General features: G+C 55.7%; 7 protein-coding genes across 7 annotated transcripts; 4 read left to right on the top strand and 3 right to left on the bottom strand.

Annotated features, from left to right (window-relative positions):
* Window positions 1-770: 770 nt before the first annotated feature.
* B0H18DRAFT_878766 (UNC-like C-terminal-domain-containing protein) lies at window positions 771-1,430 on the top strand (the record flags this gene model as incomplete). The annotated part of the gene is made up of 2 exons (XM_048040647.1): window positions 771-1,253; window positions 1,296-1,430. 2 exons carry the CDS (start codon window positions 771-773, stop codon window positions 1,428-1,430), a joined length of 618 nt encoding a protein of 205 aa, XP_047891882.1.
* Window positions 1,431-3,995: 2,565 nt separating this feature from the next.
* B0H18DRAFT_955883 (uncharacterized protein) lies at window positions 3,996-5,743 on the bottom strand (the record flags this gene model as incomplete). The annotated part of the gene is made up of 6 exons (XM_048042395.1): window positions 3,996-4,480; window positions 4,597-4,700; window positions 4,851-4,933; window positions 5,197-5,347; window positions 5,383-5,487; window positions 5,577-5,743. 6 exons carry the CDS (start codon window positions 5,741-5,743, stop codon window positions 3,996-3,998), a joined length of 1,095 nt encoding a protein of 364 aa, XP_047891881.1.
* A 511-nt stretch (window positions 5,744-6,254) lies between these two features.
* Window positions 6,255-7,825, top strand: B0H18DRAFT_1120429 (uncharacterized protein; the record flags this gene model as incomplete). Its single annotated transcript, XM_048034113.1, has 6 exons — window positions 6,255-6,304; window positions 6,352-6,556; window positions 6,607-6,677; window positions 6,945-7,446; window positions 7,514-7,682; window positions 7,740-7,825. The coding sequence occupies 6 exons, from the start codon at window positions 6,255-6,257 to the stop codon at window positions 7,823-7,825; spliced, it is 1,083 nt and encodes a 360-aa protein (XP_047891880.1).
* Window positions 7,826-9,727: 1,902 nt separating this feature from the next.
* B0H18DRAFT_955881 (WD40-repeat-containing domain protein) lies at window positions 9,728-11,090 on the bottom strand (the record flags this gene model as incomplete). The annotated part of the gene is made up of 7 exons (XM_048042394.1): window positions 9,728-9,868; window positions 9,921-9,946; window positions 9,997-10,244; window positions 10,308-10,367; window positions 10,421-10,568; window positions 10,631-10,769; window positions 10,821-11,090. The coding sequence occupies 7 exons, from the start codon at window positions 11,088-11,090 to the stop codon at window positions 9,728-9,730; spliced, it is 1,032 nt and encodes a 343-aa protein (XP_047891879.1).
* A 485-nt stretch (window positions 11,091-11,575) lies between these two features.
* Window positions 11,576-12,485, top strand: B0H18DRAFT_955880 (uncharacterized protein; the record flags this gene model as incomplete). Its single annotated transcript, XM_048042393.1, has 5 exons — window positions 11,576-11,774; window positions 11,839-11,903; window positions 11,958-12,168; window positions 12,253-12,323; window positions 12,351-12,485. 5 exons carry the CDS (start codon window positions 11,576-11,578, stop codon window positions 12,483-12,485), a joined length of 681 nt encoding a protein of 226 aa, XP_047891878.1.
* Window positions 12,486-14,066: 1,581 nt separating this feature from the next.
* On the top strand, window positions 14,067-15,095 carry B0H18DRAFT_1120428 (uncharacterized protein; the record flags this gene model as incomplete). The annotated part of the gene is made up of 4 exons (XM_048034112.1): window positions 14,067-14,138; window positions 14,194-14,466; window positions 14,529-14,678; window positions 14,730-15,095. 4 exons carry the CDS (start codon window positions 14,067-14,069, stop codon window positions 15,093-15,095), a joined length of 861 nt encoding a protein of 286 aa, XP_047891877.1.
* Window positions 15,096-15,320: 225 nt separating this feature from the next.
* B0H18DRAFT_955878 (uncharacterized protein) lies at window positions 15,321-17,317 on the bottom strand (the record flags this gene model as incomplete). The annotated part of the gene is made up of 10 exons (XM_048042392.1): window positions 15,321-15,431; window positions 15,483-15,559; window positions 15,606-15,780; window positions 15,823-16,074; window positions 16,197-16,210; window positions 16,261-16,391; window positions 16,420-16,490; window positions 16,798-16,933; window positions 16,958-17,103; window positions 17,231-17,317. The coding sequence occupies 10 exons, from the start codon at window positions 17,315-17,317 to the stop codon at window positions 15,321-15,323; spliced, it is 1,200 nt and encodes a 399-aa protein (XP_047891876.1).
* Between the last annotated feature and the right edge of the window lie 1,087 nt (window positions 17,318-18,404).

The following is an 18,404-nucleotide window of genomic DNA, read 5'->3' as shown; positions in this document are numbered from 1 at the left end:
TCCGTGGTGTCGAGAGCCTCTGCATTCAATATAATATCAAACGATGCAGCTGACGTCTTTCCCGCTTCCCCTCCATTATTTTCGAGGAGAGCCGAAGACTTCCGTTCCCCAATCATTCAACTTCAGGGCCAATGTCCTGTTGATGGAGATGTCGCCCCTCCGTCTCCACGCTCGGACATGGCGAGCCTTTCTAGTGCTGTTGTATCGCGGGCACCGTCCATTGAGATGCAGCTCCCTTTCGTCAGCGACACAAGAGTCAAACACCCACAGAGTTCTGGTGCGCGACATCAAACTTCCGAGCCCGAGGACGAGGTGCGCACGAGCGTCGCTGCATGTGCAGACATAGGGCTAACGACAGATTTTTGAGGCAGGATGTTGAGCGCGCTATTGTAGAACTCGGCATGAAGCTGCCAAATTCCGAACTACTGGATGCTCTCGTTGCGGAGAAACACACCAGCACTCCTCCAACACCGCGTGTGCTGCGGTCTCTGGCGCCAGCGTTACGGGTCTTCTTGTGGAATGGTGCACGCCGCATTGGTGTGTTCTCGCTGCTTGCAACGCAGTTGGTCGTTGCAATTTTGTTCGACGGCGCCATGTTCACCCTTACCTGCACGAAGCACCTGGCCCTGGCCATCATAACAAACATGATATCGCTGGTCGTTGGCGGCCTCGTGTTACAAATGCTGTGCCGTTACGACGCCTACCTTCCGCCTTCGCTCGCTGCTTTCTTACCAGCGCCCGCCTGCATAGCGTCGGGCCCGGCGAAGAATATGGGAAATGATCCGCCGGCTGCAAAGGTGGAGGCCGACACCCTGCAAATCCCTGGATTTCGCGACGATCTAGACTGTGCGGACTTCGCCAGTTACGCTGCGGGTGGCAGGCCGATCGAGACACTCACATCAACTACACATCAAGTGACCGAGAGCATGATAAACTCCTTTACTCGCCGCATCTTGAGATTGCGCGAGGCGGTGCCTCCCCCACCATCCTCAGCGCTGGACGGCAGCATGCAGCCGGGTAGTTGTTGGCCCATGGCAGGGCCTGCAGGACATATCGGGATTCAACTTGCTGATTCGGTCCTGGTCACCGATGTCACCATTGATCTACCTTATTCAGAGGCTCACGACGCCGATGTCGCTCCCCGCTTCGTCCAGGTGTGGGCTGTCGTGCCGACCGAAGACGACGCTACGGGCGCTAGTCCCGGTGAAGATCCAGCCCCTCTTCCGGATATCGCGCCGACTGATTACCGGCTTGTTCGCATTGCCGACTTGGAGTACGATATTCACAAGGCGCAGCGAAGGCAAACGTTCCCTGTACGTCGGGATATTCCCATGAAGGTGGACAAGGTAGTCTTCCAGGTGCTCGATAATTGGGGTTCGTCGGAGTACACCTGCCTTTACGGGTTGCGTGTGCACGGTGGGAGAGGATAGCACTAAACGGGTGTACATGTCGTGGAGTGGTGTCTGTACAAACCACCCGTCAATCATTATTGCATCACTCTCGGCTGTGTGATCGATGTTATTCAGTAACTCAGTACCAGGTTTCAGCTGGCTACGACCGACCTCCTAGACAGAGTGACCCATACACATGGAGGATATGGGTACATGTCTGTGCGCACATGTACGACGCGCTGCAAGCCATATCCACGAAATCTGTCCCGAAATGATAGCGGGAGCCGGATCGCTTGCTCAACGTCACTGTGTACATCGTGATGTGGTTATGTCTGCCAGCGACTCCTCAAAGGTTCAAAGGTTCAAGCTTCAAGCTTCAAGCTCCAGACGCCTCCTCAGATCTTCACACATCGTGCGCACAAACTTGATGCGTGGGCGAAACTTCGGACACGGTGCGTTTCTACCTCAGTACCTGGTTCTAAGATTATTCATCCACGTCCTGGTTCTGGGCCATCGAAAAGACCAGTGCGCAGCCCCTGAACAACCACTCGGCACTTGTCGAGGATTACCCTCAAGCACTTCGGAGACTCCGACAGGTCGTTAACAACTATGCACACTAGATGACCAAGATTGAGTACCTCAGCGTCGCAGCGATCTTGCCGCGAAATACGCCAGGCTCCGCCTTCCGCAACTTGATCATGATGGTCCGCTTTCCCCTCCATGAGACGGTTGCATTTGTCTCCTCGCCTTCAGACTTGCCCTCGGATTCGCCGTCTCCTCCCGTCTATAACCTCTAGTTTGACGACCAAGGCCTGCTCCCCCGTTGTATATTTCTCGCGCAAGCTCTCACCCGCGGAAGTCAATCACGAGTGATACGACAAGGAGCTCCTGACTGTTGAGTCCTTCCGAGACATGCATGGCTGATAGGCACTGATTTCTCGTCTCCGTTACCTCAAATCAGCGATGGCAGGCTCGAACAGTAATACGTCGTCCCCGTCCGGACGCCGCGAGGGAGCTCATCAGCGGGGTGGTGTTTGCCAGGTGCATGGTCGAGTTGGAGATTGAACACCGAGGGGAACGTCCAGTGTGCTTGACGTCGGTTGAGAACCCGTGAGTTCATGAAGTACTCGAAGACTTCTATCACCACCCTTGCACTCGACACCTCGGACCTTCTCGACCGCTTCAAGAGCGCGACATGGGAAGAGTGGAGTGTCGGAGCCGTGGCCTTTGGCAGCGAAGACTTCACCTTACAGGGCAATGTCGTCTTCCGCGAAGGCCGGCTGTACATTCCGACTCATCTACGCTGCGGCGCTGAAATCCTTCGGACAAGACACGATACATCGTCCGCAGACCATCCCTGTCATACACGCACCGTCACGGTCGAGTGCGACTACCCCCGGCTCGGCCTCCTCTGTGTACTTATGTATCAAGGCACCACGGCACCCGCAGCCTCTGGACATCCGGATTGCAATGGCGATCGCTCCCGGATACGATTCTATCTAGGCTGTCTGTGACCGGCTCCGACTCGTGCAGCCCGCTTCATTTCTTGCTACGAGACGATCACGGAACCCGAATTCGCGTGGCGGTTCCTTGGTCACATATTGCGATTTTATGGGCTTCTGGACTCGATCATCTCGGATCGCGGCTGCGTCTTTGTCTCGTGGCGAGAGCTCACTATGTAGGCTCTTCGATCTCGATGTTGATTTTGAACCTCGACAGTTTACCATCCCTATACAGATGGTCTCACGGCGTGCGTCAACCAGATACTTGGAGGCTACCTCCGTGCCTATACATCTTACCAACAAGATGGCTGGGTCGAGGAATTGAACCTTTGACAACGCATCCAATGCATCGACCAAGCAGACACCCTATTTCGATAACTTCAGTTTCACCTGGTCTCACCCTACGTTCGAGTCCCGTCTCACAGATGTTGCTACGATTTCCATGATTTCGGAATTCGCTGAACGGTTCAATACAATCCAAGACGAACGGCGCGTGGAGTTCGCTCAAATGCAGCCAGTCCAGGCGCGATTCTACAATGCATATGTTCAGCCTGGACCAACTGATTCAAACCCGGAGGCGTCGCTGTTTTCACAGCGCACGGCCCTCGGTTGCCTTTTCACGATCGACGCTCCACCGGTCCTCAGGCCACCGCGGTCTGCTCTCGGTGCATCCGCCGCAACACTCATCTAGCACTGAACTCGGCGGCCCTGTGTATACGCTCTCGGTGAGTTTTTCTAGTGTCAGGTGCCCGTTTGAATTTATTCTCTCCATCGACTCAGAGTGATTCTGTCCTCTTGTGCACCCGTGTCGCTCTCGTCCTCCCCGTTGCCCTCCTTTTCTCGTTCTCGTGCACAACGCGCCTCGCTCGTTTGTATTCTCAGCATGGCTCGCGCTCCTCGCCCTCAGTCGCGGACGCTCCCTCATACACAAATCCGCTTATATCATATCATTGACCCGTTCGCATGACGATTAGCAGCAGACGGGCTGACGGTGATCATGACCCTATCGTCAGTGATTGTCAAATCTCACTCCCTGCGCTTACAGTCTCCCGTCGCGTCCGCGCCGACAGCGGCGAGCCTCACTCTCGACGTACTTCCCCTCTCACGACGTAGGAGATTGCTCCTCACGCGCTTCGCTCTCTTGACTCGTCTTTGTGGCGTCGGAATCACTGCCTACCCGCCCCGGAGACATCTCATACGCGCTCGTGCCCGTTCCGCGCGTTCTCTCTAAAGGCTTGTCCTCCCGCCTCAGCCGCTTCGAACGTCCGTCCTTCCCTGCAGCATCTCCCGTGTGCGCACACCCCGCCTCGCATTCAGGTGAGTCGCACTCACGTCGTGTACGCGCGAATATCTCATCTCCTATGCTACTTGCTACTCGTGATGGTCGCCCACGACCCGGAGCCGCTCGCATCAGACAGAGGTCGCCGTCGCGCATGAGTGCCACGTACGGCTCAAAACGGCCACGGTCGACCGGGGTAGGCGATCTCACCCGGCGTGAAGCCGCGTGTGCGAAAGGCCGCACTCGGTTTACGCAGTGGGCCGCAGATAAAGCTTGAGGACCCGTCGACGACGGCGCGTCCTGTGATCCTTAGCCCGGTGTGTAGCTGCTCTTGACCCGATCCGCGAGCGTCGTAACGCCTCCATTTCGCTGCGACATCGGACACCGTACGTCTGCGGCTCCTTCTGCATCGAGCCGGTCGTACCTCGCTTCCCGCCGCTGTGGGGCGCGGATGACGTTCTGCTGTATGTCGAGATGCTGGTTCTGGGATTGAAGCCGGAGCGTGGGATGACTTCGTGGATGTAGATCCTGTACCGGTGTGCGGGGATAGGTTGCTCGAACTGTAAGGGGTCATTGACGTCGTGCGTCGTCGTGCCCATCGCGTGAGACGACGATGGGAAGCCCGCATGGATGCGCGGATGTCTCGCGCCCTCCATAAATTCGAAGCGTCGCTCTTACCGCACGCCCTCGTTATCTACCACAAGCCGCGCGTACCACCCATTGAGCATCAGTTCCCGAGCCTGGAGCACCGTGTAACGACCCTACCGACCTCAGACCCATTCACGGGCTACTTAAGGGTTGGCGGGAGTGTCGACCGGCGTCGGGCTAAATCCGTGATGACGAGCGTGCGCGACATCCGGGCCTCGTTCTCGACTTGAAGGTGGCATGGGCGATGAAGTGAGTACGTGGTACTACGTCGCGAGTCCAGCACAACAGCAAGAGTGGCCTCGTCCGTGGCGAATGTTGGTAGGCGTGCGCAGAGACTGGTCTGAGCCAGTCTGAGCCGATGTTGCCGATTACACACGTCCGCAACTTGTGAGTCATTCTCGCGGCTGGAGGGGTATACTACACGCTTCGCCTGACGGGCGCGGCCTGAGTGGCTGCCCTTCGGTTCGTTGCACTGGTTCCGCGCTGTCGGCGACTCGACGCCACCGCGTTCACTCATTCGCTCACACCTCACGCGCCCCGTGTGCGCATCATCATCGCGCACACGCCGACGTTCTTACCAACACTGTCGACGGCATCCCTTTCCTTTGTCCGGAAATCGTCGGGAGTTACCCTTTCGGACTGGTTGTGCACGGATACGACGGCAACACTATCAGTGAAAGATCATCGATCAACAAGGACCGCGACAACGCGCGCGAGGTTTCGGAATCGATCATTTGTTGTCTTCAGAGTAAGTACAAGGGTCTCGGTCTCTGTTGACGTCTGTTGATGCGGCGCGTCGGCCCCGTGACCAGCGCGGCTTCCAGGCCGTGTCCAGAGCGCAGGCGGACGTCGTTTCGCCTACCAGTGAGATCTAAGTAGTGAGACCGTGGCCCTCGCACTGCGTCTCGCCAGACTGTGGGCATGTCGGATTCCCGTATACACACCTGTCGACATGATGTTCTGCCTTACGAGCGCTCTGTGATTGGCAACCTGTATGCAAGACTTTGGACGGTCGCCAACAATGAAGACTAACATCGGACGACAAACCTTAGGGATGTGTCCGTCATCACATTGCTGCATCGCCGCTCTCAAACGCAACAGGCCTCGTGTCTCAAGTTCCCAGCGTCGCCACGGTCTGCCATTGTTCAAACCTGAGTCCATTCCTTTATTTTCATGTTTCAAGTTCGCAGAGCCACGCGCGCCGCGACAGCGTCGCAACGCTTCGCCATTGTTCGAATTTAGGTCGATCCCCGCACTTGCGAACGGTCGGTTGCGGTTTCGTCCCACAATGCCTGGTCCGTTGGTATCGAACTCGTGGCTTGCTGCGTCGAGTACCTTTTGTCCGGCTCGAACTATCTTCGGACGCACTCTCTGGGGCGGTACATTGAGAGGTATAAAGGGCCCCGCGTATGTGGACAGACCGAGGTGACTGCGATGCAGACTGTCGGGGTGCGGACGAACATGGTTATACCGGGATTGTTCTGGTGAGTCCTCGTCCGCGACGCGAGCTCTCTCACTGACACATTGTAAGGGGCCTTACTCTTCGGCCTGGAGAGCGTTACAGACCCGCCCGTGAGGGCTCCGACCTCCACATTTCGCAAGCGGCGCTCGCGGGCCCCGGCGGCTTTGCTGGCGAATCGACAATGGTGAAGCTCACGTACTCATCCAAGGCTGCTGATCCGGTGGCCCAGCCGACTGGTAACTCGATCACGGTTTGCTCTCTTGTGCAAGGAACAGTAAGTATGATTCTCAGTCGGCGGCAGACCATCCCCTCACTTTACGGCAGATCCATCAAGCTGTGATCGATGTATGGCTTTGTTCTGATCAGGAGTTTTCGCTTGAGATCGTGGGTCCAAAGTGAGTTCGCTATCCTTCATGAATTTCGGAGGGTCCTCACCGAAGCAGTGCGGTATCGTTGGCAGGATACTTTCACGGCCAGTACTTTTGTATCGAAGAATATGTCGTGAACTTATACCCGTGCTCACAGATTCGACTCGCCGCGGCGCTAGCACCGGCACACAAGCGGGGGTAACAGGAGCTACTGTACCCCATGAACCTGCTTCTCAGTCAGTGATCCTGTCATTACGCGCGGCGTGTTCGTCTAACAGTATTCACTACTGATAGCTCTGGGCCTTCCACAAGCCGCAAGCGCCCTCGACCAACGAGCCCAGAACCCGCCACGGTCGTTGAGAAGAAAGCGCGGATCGCTACGTCCTCTCCAAAGCCTGTTCCCGCAATCTCGCGCCCTTCGGATGCGAAGGGTAAGACCGTCATTAAGCCTGAACCGTCCAGCACAAATCATGTCGCCATGCCGCCGACGATCGACACCAAATCCATTCCCCTGAGCAGCGGATCTGTCTCCAAGAGGCCTGCAGTCGACACGAAACCTAGTCTGCCTGCCTTGGTCTCCTCAAGCACGGCGCAGGAGCTCGACGTCGTGCCAGCTTCCGCAGGCCAAGGGCTTGCTGTCACAGACATGATGGCGGGTGCGTCTGAGATTGTCACGATCGATGATGTGGTCGGAACGGGCGAGGCCGCGGATTGGGGAGATACCGTGTACATGCATTACTGGGGCAAGGTAATGGGGGAGAAAGCGCTCTTCGCGCATAATGTCTTGAAAGATCCGGTAAGTCTAGCCATCACTCACAGGCTACGTTTTCGGTCGAGGCTGCTAACATATCGATCATGTGCAGGCGGCAATCGTGCTCGGGCAGAGCAAACTGACCAGGGTTTTGCAAATGAGTACCATTGCGATGAGGCCTTCAGGCCAACGTACCATTATAGTTCCGCCGCATTTAGGGTACGGCCCCCTCGGGAACAAGGCGAACCCCACTATCCCGAAGAATGCTACGCTTGTTTACGGTGCGCATATCACTCTTCTGCTGCCATTGCGAGCTCTGAGTATCCTCCTGCCTGTAGTTGTGAAGGTCATTGACGTCAAGAAGGTCGTTGACGTCAAGAAGGTCGTTGACGTCAAGAAAGCCACTCCGGCCCCGGCGAAGTGAAGTCCTGCAACAGATACGAGTGGCTCGTCTGGTTGATGTAATCTCATGTACATGTATTGGCTAATTGGTTTGTTCCGTTATATCCCATGTGTCTACTCTATGGTTCTGCTCTCTTGTATCGAATCACGGTGACGTGTATGATACGAGATTGTCTAGTCTGATGTACTGGATGAGAGATGGAGGCGCGAAGAGGCAGAAGAGCCGTGACGGACGCGTGGACACTTTGACCAAACACCGGCAGATGAACGGTGCGCGAGAAATGAACGGACGAAGAAATGTGTGTATGGCGACGCCTGGACAGCTATATCGGAGACCGCAGGCTGCAGTATCCGTGGACTTTACCCGTGACTAATTGATTGCGAGCACATTGAAGCGGCTGACATATGCACTTGATAACGGGTTTTGAACGTGTTGCACGCTGCAGCGCTGGTCACTCACCAACGGTAGCCATGTCTCCGGCGCAAGCGAGTACTGCAGCATCTTCGGTTTCGATTGAGTCCAGGTGCTTTTGGCTGTGCTCTAAACATGTCGAGTCGTTCCCTACTACTAGCCTTGCGATCGGATCCCCTAGACGAGCGAATCGTCTCACTGGCGGATCATCGATCCACCCTGGAAGGAAACCCTGGACAGTGGAGGGCTCCATCATCATGGGAAGGCAGACGATCGCGCTTAGCCGTCAAAGGAATGACGAAAGAGGAGGCCGCGAAGCAACACAACAAGAATATAAGTAACCTTTGCCAGTCCGCCGAAAACGTCATGCTCTACCCTGATGGATCTCTGCTCATGGGTAAGACCAACAGAGCGTAGGTGCGAGCCACACGATCGCACTCAGATAGAACATGATCATTGGGTAGCGGAGGTCTACCATGCAGAGATGGCGGCGGGTCTATCTTGGGCCGCACGCGACGTCGACACATACATTACACAAGAGAACAGACATAGCGGCATACGCCACAACCACTTCCACGCCAAAGACACTGCAGCGATCAGCGATCAGCGATATTCGAAACGAAGCCGGGACCCGCGCATGAATACTCGCAGATCTTCTGGGGCATCGTGCTACGCTCCCTCGGACCTGAGAAATCCCACAATGTCACAGTTGTGTGGATGCCGGGACACGAAGGCATACCGGGCAACGAGCCAGCAACAAAAAAGACAAGACGAACCTCGTCGCCGACAACCAGAAAGAGACGAGGGCAAATGCGCTGAGACGGACGAAGGAGGGAACGACAAACGCATGGATTGCGATATGACCGAAGACAGTCCCAACGGGGCGCACCGAGAGCCAAACCGAAGGATACTTCACGAAACTCCCGAGGGAGATCCACGGTTGAGTACTGCAGCGCCGGATAGGGCATTGCTTCACAGGCGAGTACTCCAAATCCTTCGTACCGTCAGAAACGGTCGTCTGACCGTGCGGCGCCCCTTACCAGACAGACACAAAAACACGTCCTACTCAAGATTGCCCACGCTACGAGAAGCGTCGCTACATCCTACGCACGACCAGTGAAACAATCGACCTACCCACCGTATGAGGCATCAAAGAAGGAATCGACGCACGCACTCACGAAGTTCATCAAGAAGAGCGGTGCGTTCACGAAGACTGGAGACCCGCCAGGAGAACGACAGAGACCGGAGGTACAGGAAGCGGACGAAGACCCAGGGGATAGAGACGCGAAGGAGCCGGCCCCAGATTTTGCTTGCTGCAGTGATCAATGCTCACTTCATCACCATCATGTCGAGTCAATCCGCTAGGTGGATAGACGCCGCTCCTACGTCCGGTCGCTCAGGCAGTGTATTGGGCTTGTAGTTGTTTCAAATGGACTGCATCCTGTGCCGCACACAAGATTCTCCTGGTCAGACTACTGTATCACATTGACGTCTTCATATGCACAAGCATAACTACTTGCTTTCGAGATCGCCCTTGCGCTCGCGCGGGTTTCCAGCCTCATACGCTTTCCAAATCCGTGCAACACCCGGTTTCCCGTCTTCCCCGCCTCCGCAGGCGACCAGAAATGTACATGTCGTGCTGTCAAAATAGGCCTACGCAGCCATGTTGAGTTGCGAACCACGATGACTCAGTTCGCTCGCTTACGTCTAGTGACTGGATCATTGTGCATTCTAGCGTGATGTGTCAACACACGCGGTCCGAACAGAGGTCGTGAATTTACCTTGATGTTCCAGGGTCTGGAAATGTAAGCCGGTACGCGCATCGACCAATCTGACCTTCCCCTCATAATCACCGCACAGAAGCATTGTTCCTTCATGAACATACTTCACGGGAAGAGGGGCAAGTTCATCCGGTAGTCGTTTGATTGGGATTTGTACGACACCTGATCCTGACGGAAAATGGTAAACCTCGAATCCAGGATTGATGTTGCAGACTGCAACTGCTTTGGTTCTAGGAGAATGATAGACGCTGCATGATCCACTAAGAATCCGTGAATCACAAGGCTGCGGGAAGTACGGTGGAAGGACATACCAGAGAGGGAGATGAATTGACCAGACTGGGTTCCTGTTGTCGGATTGGACGCGCTTGCAACTGTCACAGTTAGGCTGATTTAGTCGCCAACCAGCTACGGGCAGGTAACACACCGGATGCCATGATATAAATACGCAATCACCAGGCAGTCATCCTCGTATTCCATGCGAGGTATCCATTGCAACGACGTTACAAGCACAGGCTTCGAGCCACTGTACGACGTTGAGCTAGGCAACGCCACCGCTCCCTCGTAAGCCCATTCTAACGCCCATTACTTAGTGAGACTGCACGTAGGCGAGCATTCTGCAGTTGATTGCGCCCACCATTGTTACTCCAACCCCACGTCTTGATCTCTTCATGAGCCGCAGTAGCAAGGCGTCTCTTTGCGGCCGATGGTTCATTTACCGCCAAACATTCAACGGGCTTCGTGTGAGCACTGATAGCTGAGGTTAGCAACTTGCGCTGCGAGGACGGACAGATGAGCAGGTTTCAACAGCGAGGAGTACCACATACTGGTGTAAGAGTCATAGTCACCAGGGTGCCGTCTGCAGTCCCGGTTACAATAACATCAGGATCCTCCGTCCAGATGACCGACAGCACAGCAGACTGTGCAGTTATATGGTATGCAGCCTGCCCTGTGTTCAGTGACCAGATTACTATTTGACAATCAGTGCTGCAAGTTGCGACGTAGTCCCCGCGAGGGCTGATGGCGACACCAGTGATATTGTCGGTATGGACTCCGCGCAAGTCCCATTGTGCCTTATATTCCAGTAGCACCGACATGAAGGCAACCTCCACAAATAGCGCGTATAACGTGTTGGATGAGGGAGAGGGCGAGTGGCGCTCAGGTTCCGAGGGAGGAGGGACGAACACACGTGAAAGAGATGTTCAAGGGTAGATTCAAACGCCACCACGTACTTATCGAGGAAGTCGGGATCAATTTGGAGTCTTCGCATACCGCAACCCTCCTGCAGCGAAGCCGAAGCGGATCGCCTTTTTGCCACACGAAATGTCATGCACCGGGCAGGATAGCCTGGCAGGAGGGAGAGGATGGGTACTTATGATAAGTATGCCGGATTCGGGAGGCCATTGACACAGTCTAAATTCGATAAGTACAGCTCGGCGCTATCTGCAGGATTGGCGCCGTCCAGCCCAAGTCCCGGAGCCACCGACAACTTTCCAGCAGAGCTAGGTTCTTACAAGCCTCCTGAAGCCGATCCAGGGCGGCGGCGAGGACCTTTGCCAGGCGGTGTGCATAGTCCAGCCCGATGCGCTGCAACGCGCTCGCAGTCGCGGCATCACCCGTGCGATGTGCGTGCGGACCCGAGTGTGAACCCGACAGAGCGGGAGACGTTCGCAGCGTGGGCAGGGAGATACCCGCAAAGGGCGGGGTTGACGGGCAGTGTTGTCGAAGAGGTTTAAGGATGAGAAGGCTGAGAGGGAGAAGTTGGCAACATTGGAGATTGGGTAAGTACGCCAACAGACGATAGAGAGCTCGCGCTGAATGTCTTCTTTTTTCCCTCGGATATAGACGTCTCGACCTTCTGGACGCGCTACTTCTTCCAAGTACACCAGATTGAGCCCGTCAGGGAAGATGTAGAAGAGCGCTTCGCCTGAGTACCTTCCTGCTTTCATATCCTATGCGCTCAGCCGAGGACTTCAGCTGGGAAGACGATGATGACGAGGCGTCCGCCACCTCACCAACTGCCCCTCCCGCCAAACCCACAATTCCTCCGTATCCCGCCCCGAATCCGCCCTCTCGCATGGTTCAGCGGCAGCAGCGTCCACTTCTGGGGCATCGACGCCTACCACCAGCTCTTGCCAGTGCAGCGAGGAAAGCTACGACGTGATCTCCTAACAGGTGAGCCGAACGACGAACACGGTGAACGTTACCAAGGAGACAGTGGCGGAACTAGACCCGGCTGCTAATTAGGATCCGATACAGTACTGCCTAACCACGAAGTGCTCAACGATGTCATGTGGAAACAATATTGCGCTGGCATCTACAGTACCGCGGTGGACGCTACATCTGAATCGTCCTAGGCTAGCGTCGAGCGTCAGGACCGCCCAAGGACTGCCCAGAGAAAGACAAGCACAGCGAACTACGAAGTAGTCGTGAAAGATGCAGGATGCAGGGAAACCCTAGATGCGGCGACGGCGACAGCAAAGGGGCTCTAAGGGTAAAGGCACACACCCTTTCTGGATGCGCCTACTACTCACCGCCTTACTGACAGTGCTTTGGCGAACAGGCATGTCAATGAACAGTAGTTTTGTCATTCCTGCTTGCCTATTCACTCCCCCAACCGCTCGCCCGAGAACACACATACCTATGCTGAGGAGGAGGAGCGGTCCATCCAGCCACCTAGGAGGTGGTAGCGCTCAGCGGTTAGGTCAACGCGAGGGGCGCCAGCGCCCTCTCGACATCTCCGATTCCTCCGTATTCACTGGCGGCCTTACGCTGTAACAAGACCGATGATGATGTGTCGTCAGCAGTACGTAGTCTCACTGGGCTTTTGCCCTCTAGGTCACGACGTCATGAATATCGCACCGACAGGGCGACAAGCAGGCGTCATATCAGTGCCCGGAGCGTGGGTTCATTGAGTGCCCTGGTGTCATTCATGTAACTTACGGAGTCACTCCTGCAGCCTCCGCCCACGATGGCCCTCACGCATGCGAGGGCGCTCGTGGGTCCACTGCTTTACCTCGAGCAGCGCTGACTTCGTGTCTCCACCCTAGCTCTCTCACCTCCATCCAGTGCGTTCCCTGCGCTGCCTGACCTCTCGTCCCTATCCCGCGTGCATGCATACACACCCGCTTCCTCTCCTACCTTCTCCCTCCATCCCTGCCATCAGCGCAACTTATTACCTTTCGCTCTCTGATCATCGCCCGCACTGCCCCTCTCATCCTTCGCCGCCACTTCTGCTGCGCCTCTGCTGGCCTTGGCCACCCTATGCTGAAGTCATCACAGCAGATCCTCACCATCTTTGCGGGAGGGCGCGCGTAATCGAGTGTGACGTGAGTTACTCGCGACTCGCGCACACGCCGGATGTGCTGCTCACGCGCTTGTTAAAGCTCGTCCTTTCTGCAGAAGCACCAGCGCTCAACTCTCCCGTGATCGAGCGTCGACGCATTTGTGCCGCGCCGCACCATGTAGCAAACACGGAGCGACTCGGAGCGACTCGGAGTAAGCGTCGAGGGTAAGGCGCAGGAAGCGAGCGAGCGGACTCGGTCGTCAAACCATAATGCATTGCTCCTGCGCTTTTCGTGATGTGTACTCATCGCCTCCATTTTCAGTGCCCACGCGAGCAGACGTATGTCACGGTGAGCGGCAAGTCTGTCGTGGCCGCCCGCGCACCAAGCTCAGTCGCCGCGCACCTACTCGGACCCTCACTTGCGCACACGATCGCGCACACGCTTTGCTCGTGCCCCTCCACGGCTCGCCCACTCAAGTAGGTGATCATTCGTCCTGCCGCCCGTCCTGACTTCACGTGGCAGGGCACCAGTGGCGGCGACGGACGGTCCGGGCCACGTGTGTGCGCCTGCGCGAGACAATCTAAGTATTGTAAAGCACACAAATATGTTCGATCACCGCGTCTCATTCGTTCCTCCTACATCGTCTCCGCTATGCCGCCACCAACCAACTATACAGCTGTGCCGCCACCATGCACGCGATGGGTCGCTGAGTTTGTACACTCAGCGAGCGATGGGGTCCCTAGCCATTGCCAGCTTCCTGCAGCTGGGATACAAGCCACTGGCAAGATGTACGACTTCACCAGGAGACGTCGCTTCAAGCGCCAGGACTGGCTCGGAGTGGCAATGTCTGACGTGGTCGTAAGTGACTCCATTATTGCCGTCTGAGTATCACAATGAAAGCTGCCCGTACTAGCCCCAGGCGGTGCGCCCTGCGACCTCTTCCGATCGCAAGCGTCCTCGTCATGATTTGTCCGATCTAGAGCACAGAGCACCGGTGGCGAAAAAAGCCAAATCTGGCTCCTTCGCTAGCAAGACCCTCAACTATCTGCCCTTGCCGGCGGTTGGGGAGGAAGCGCTAACCGTAGGGCCGCAATCCGGCGCGAGCTCTGCCTTGGGTGGCGACCCGGGTTTACGATCAAGTAACAACGCTGGGGAAGGGAGAAGTAGCGCTACAGCGCCTCGGCAGGTGAGAAAGTGCCGCCTGGCGCCTCTGCTTCGATCGCAGGTCACCGACATACCTACGCCTAGGTCCACTTAGAACCAAATAAGGAGATACTCAGTAGTGCCAGCATGGTCGCAGCCCAGCCGATACCTCCAGCGGTAAAGGCTAGAACCGAACATAGTATGCACGGAGGAGAGCACGCTGACTCCGTGGCGTCGGCATCAGACGAAGACAACGTGCGCCTCTATCTTCCAGTCATTTTTGCTCATTGACCGTGTTTGGTGCAGTGGATGGTCCCACGAAAGCGGAAGATTCGGGGCAACGAAGCTCAGTGTACGTGGTACGCGCACTCAGGCGACTCTCGCATCACCGCGCCTCAGCGCGTGAATCCGCGTGAAACGGTGGATATCGGGACACTGTATCTGTACTGGATTGGCACCCGCACCGAGCAGCTCGACAAGCGCACTATCCAAATTTGGATGTGGGACGTTTCAAAGGATGACTCAAGGGCATGGCGCGCCATTTCTGCGTACCCGAACCATCCTCTCTACCCTGGGCTTACGCTGTCGTTCACTCCTGCAGCTGAACCAGCGTGGATTAAGCCGGTGACAGCGCGCCGCCCACGAGCACTTCCGCGCATACTGGTGAATTAAATCTCGGAATCTTGGACAAGCAGATCGGTGCCGCGATTGATTGAGGACAGATAATGTAATGATGTTAGAATACATTCTTTGTTCAGGACGACGTGCATAAATGTGGGATTAATATATTGGTTTGGGCCGCATCCTGGGTCAATTTGAATCAACATCCTGTGCAGACGAGGTTCGTCGATGTGTGCCAATGACTAAAACAACGTACTAGTATGCGACTGTTATGGGTTATGCTCTCCAGTCAAGGGGAAAATGCCCTATTGAAGGAGACAACAGATACTTCTCCTCTGTCCCATCTTCATTGATGCGTGTAACCAGGAAGCGAAGTGTCCAATGCGACTAAGAGAGTGAGTCTGAGTGATCGGACACTACGGGAGTCCTGTCACCTACCTCTTCTTTGACTCTCACAACGAATATAGATCTTGCATCAAGGCTCATTAATTGCACTGCCTGTTTCACCAATTGGGCTACACGCTACTCAATTCCCACCATTGGATTGATGAGGTAACGAACCTTCTATGGCACTCTGAATGTCATTCGCGAACTCCTGAATGACACGCCTTCTGCCCTGTTCCTCTTCAGGGACCTCAGTAGGAGGCGTCGGGTTCGCAGTCGGTGAACCTACACCGGAGCCTTCAAGAGAGGGTGCCTTGCTGTCTTCATGAACAACCTGAGTCATCGCCTGTAGCTAAGTGGCCCAACTCAAGACGGATACTGGTGTATCGCATACATTGTGGCTTGCAGAATCCGAAGGCGGTAGATACTCGATCCTCCACTCGTTTGCTTTGAAGTGAGTCTGAGAGGTATTAGGACAGTGCATCGAGATAGAAAGAAAGTGAGTACTCGCCACAGCCGCCAACCGTTCAATGTACATCAAATCCATTGGGAGACTTGACAATGGCGAAGGAGCATTGGATTCAACGTATGGGACTCGGAGCGGGGATAAGTCTTTCATAAAGTTGTGCAGCGCGGTCGGGAGGTCCTAGGAGCGGTCAGTACATATGTCCAGAAAATTCGCGCGTTAGGGGGCTATCGGGCATCGCCGACACCCCGATCGCGCACGATTCCTCCGGTTGTGGATCTTGTCCGGATCTGAGAACTTACATAAGTCTCCTCGACTCAGCGGTTAGATCTCAGATCTCAGACGCAGGGCTAGTAAGTTACATACACCGTCCCTGCTGGGGATTATTACTCATTAATGTAGTACCTCCTCTCCTCCGGACTATCACCCCAGCTACACTATCATTGAAGTGCTCCGCTCGCTCATGCTTTGCACCTCGTCGTCTCCCGCACTCTGCACTGGGGTAGTGCACCGAGTGCCACTCACCAGGAGATCGCGGAGTGCCGTCCGAGACTGATATCACCCATCTCTGTGGCCTCCTCTCTCTTCGCCGCCGCCTGGCATCACGGCTCGGCTACATCCGGAGAGCTCCAGGCGTGACCTGGAGGTGCGCATTTTCAAGGACGAACCCGACGACCAGGTCACTCCGTGAATGAGCACTCTGAAGAGTATTGGCGCTTCAGCAGCGACAGGAATAGGTCAGCTCGCCCCAGTAGGAGAAGCAGTGTTGACGAAGCCATCCCAGCTGGATTGAAGTGTAGCTCAATGTGCACGACGGTGAGGCCGAGGAGATGTAGAGCGCGTGCGGGACGCGACGACGATCGTCACCGCGGAGGACGTCGCGCACATGAAGCACGAACATACAAGGATTATGAACGACCAGAGCAGCAGGTTGTAGGCGATCATTGCTTCACGCACAGAAAGACTTCTAGGTGTGTTCAAGAGAGAATTGCCCTGGGCACGAAGCCGCAGGAGCTCGAGTGGGGTTGTATACCAGTTCCTAATGTCCTCTGCATTAACTTACGACTGCAAGACAGCTGAAACGCTGCATGAGCGTGCACGGCGTATCAGCAATCCCCTTCCCGGATGTGACTCTGTTGTATGTGCCATGTAACCCTTCGCACTACTATCGAACCTTGCGCCTTCGGCAATTGTCGTATACCACCCTGCCTACGCGTCACGATAGCGAGCGCAGGGGAACCTGAAGAGGCCTGAACGGTTAGTGTTGTGATCTTTGTCGTGCTCTTCATTGGACCGACTGTCGTGTTACGCCGTGTTTACGAATTTGTCGGCGCACAGAAGATAGCTTCTTGACGAAATATGTACGTAGCATCTGACATTTCGTAGTCAGTTCAGGTTCTGAGTCGTCTCTCACAGTGACCATATTCGTTCAGAGAGTCAATCTAGGCCAAAAGCCCGGCATCGGTCTCTCTCTGACTGCGGGCAACAACACCGTCGACATGACAGGTGTGCTCGTCGAGCACGATAGCGACATCGAGCTCCTCGTCATGGGCGAACCTTATTAGGTACTTCAACAGCGTAACGTCGCTAGCCATTATAAAGGGTGCTATCTGGCCTTCTGCAGATCCGACGGTCTTCCCCCTCCCGATTCCGTTCAAGTCGAATGTGCCAATCAACCCCATCCAGCCGATTTTGACGTCCGGATCATGACTTTCGTTTCCGCGTAGAAAATGGCTTCAAAGCTGTCGCCGACCTTGAGTTGTGGCGTGCGGGCCCATGGTTTGGTATCCACCCGAAACGCGTTCGATCTAACGCCCACCTCATCCGACCGGGTCGCAGCGTTCCCATTGGCCTAAACACAATGCGTTCAGGTGCCAGTGAGTCCTTGACCATCAGTTCCCTGTATCCCTGTCGCCGCGCCCGCGAGCTGACTCTTGTTCACTGTCGGCTGACTCGGAGGCTGGCTGATTTCCGCCTCGGAGACTCTCGAACACTGGGGCGTTGCCCAATAGGCGAACACTGAGCGAACAACCTGGTAAGTGCAGTGCCATAAAGCTCCCGAGTGACCCTACGCGTACCCGACCTTCGCATGTGCTACGTCAGCTGATCGCTCCGAGCCACCAGATACTCATACAACATTGAAACACGCATGCCTGACAGCACCGGACTGACATCCCAAAGTCAACAGAACAGTGAGTTATGGCTTTGATTTGATCGGACGAGAGCCTAGCCTCTGGCAGACAGACCGTACTCATCCGAACGGTAGACTCTGACCGTCGCACGACCGTCGTGACTGTCATTTCTGTGGCGGTACCGGGTCACTTACCGCGTGCCGGTCACGAGTTGCGTACCGGCGCCGTCGAAGAGCCATACACCGCGCTGAGGAGCCGTTGTCCGCTGAGGAGCCGTCGTCCGCTGAAGCTGAAGAGCCGTTGAACGTCGAAGAGGAACCGTCGACCGCGCAAGAGCCGAACAACACACCTTCGAAGCCCATCTCGCCATTGTGCTCG

This window comes from Fomitopsis serialis (genome assembly GCF_022376445.1).
Source record: "Fomitopsis serialis strain Sig1Antser10 chromosome Unknown B0H18scaffold_47, whole genome shotgun sequence".
NCBI classification, from domain to species: Eukaryota; Fungi; Basidiomycota; class Agaricomycetes; order Polyporales; family Fomitopsidaceae; genus Fomitopsis; species Fomitopsis serialis.
Note: the sequence above shows the minus strand (reverse complement) of the source record. Positions and strands in the feature narration are given on the sequence as shown.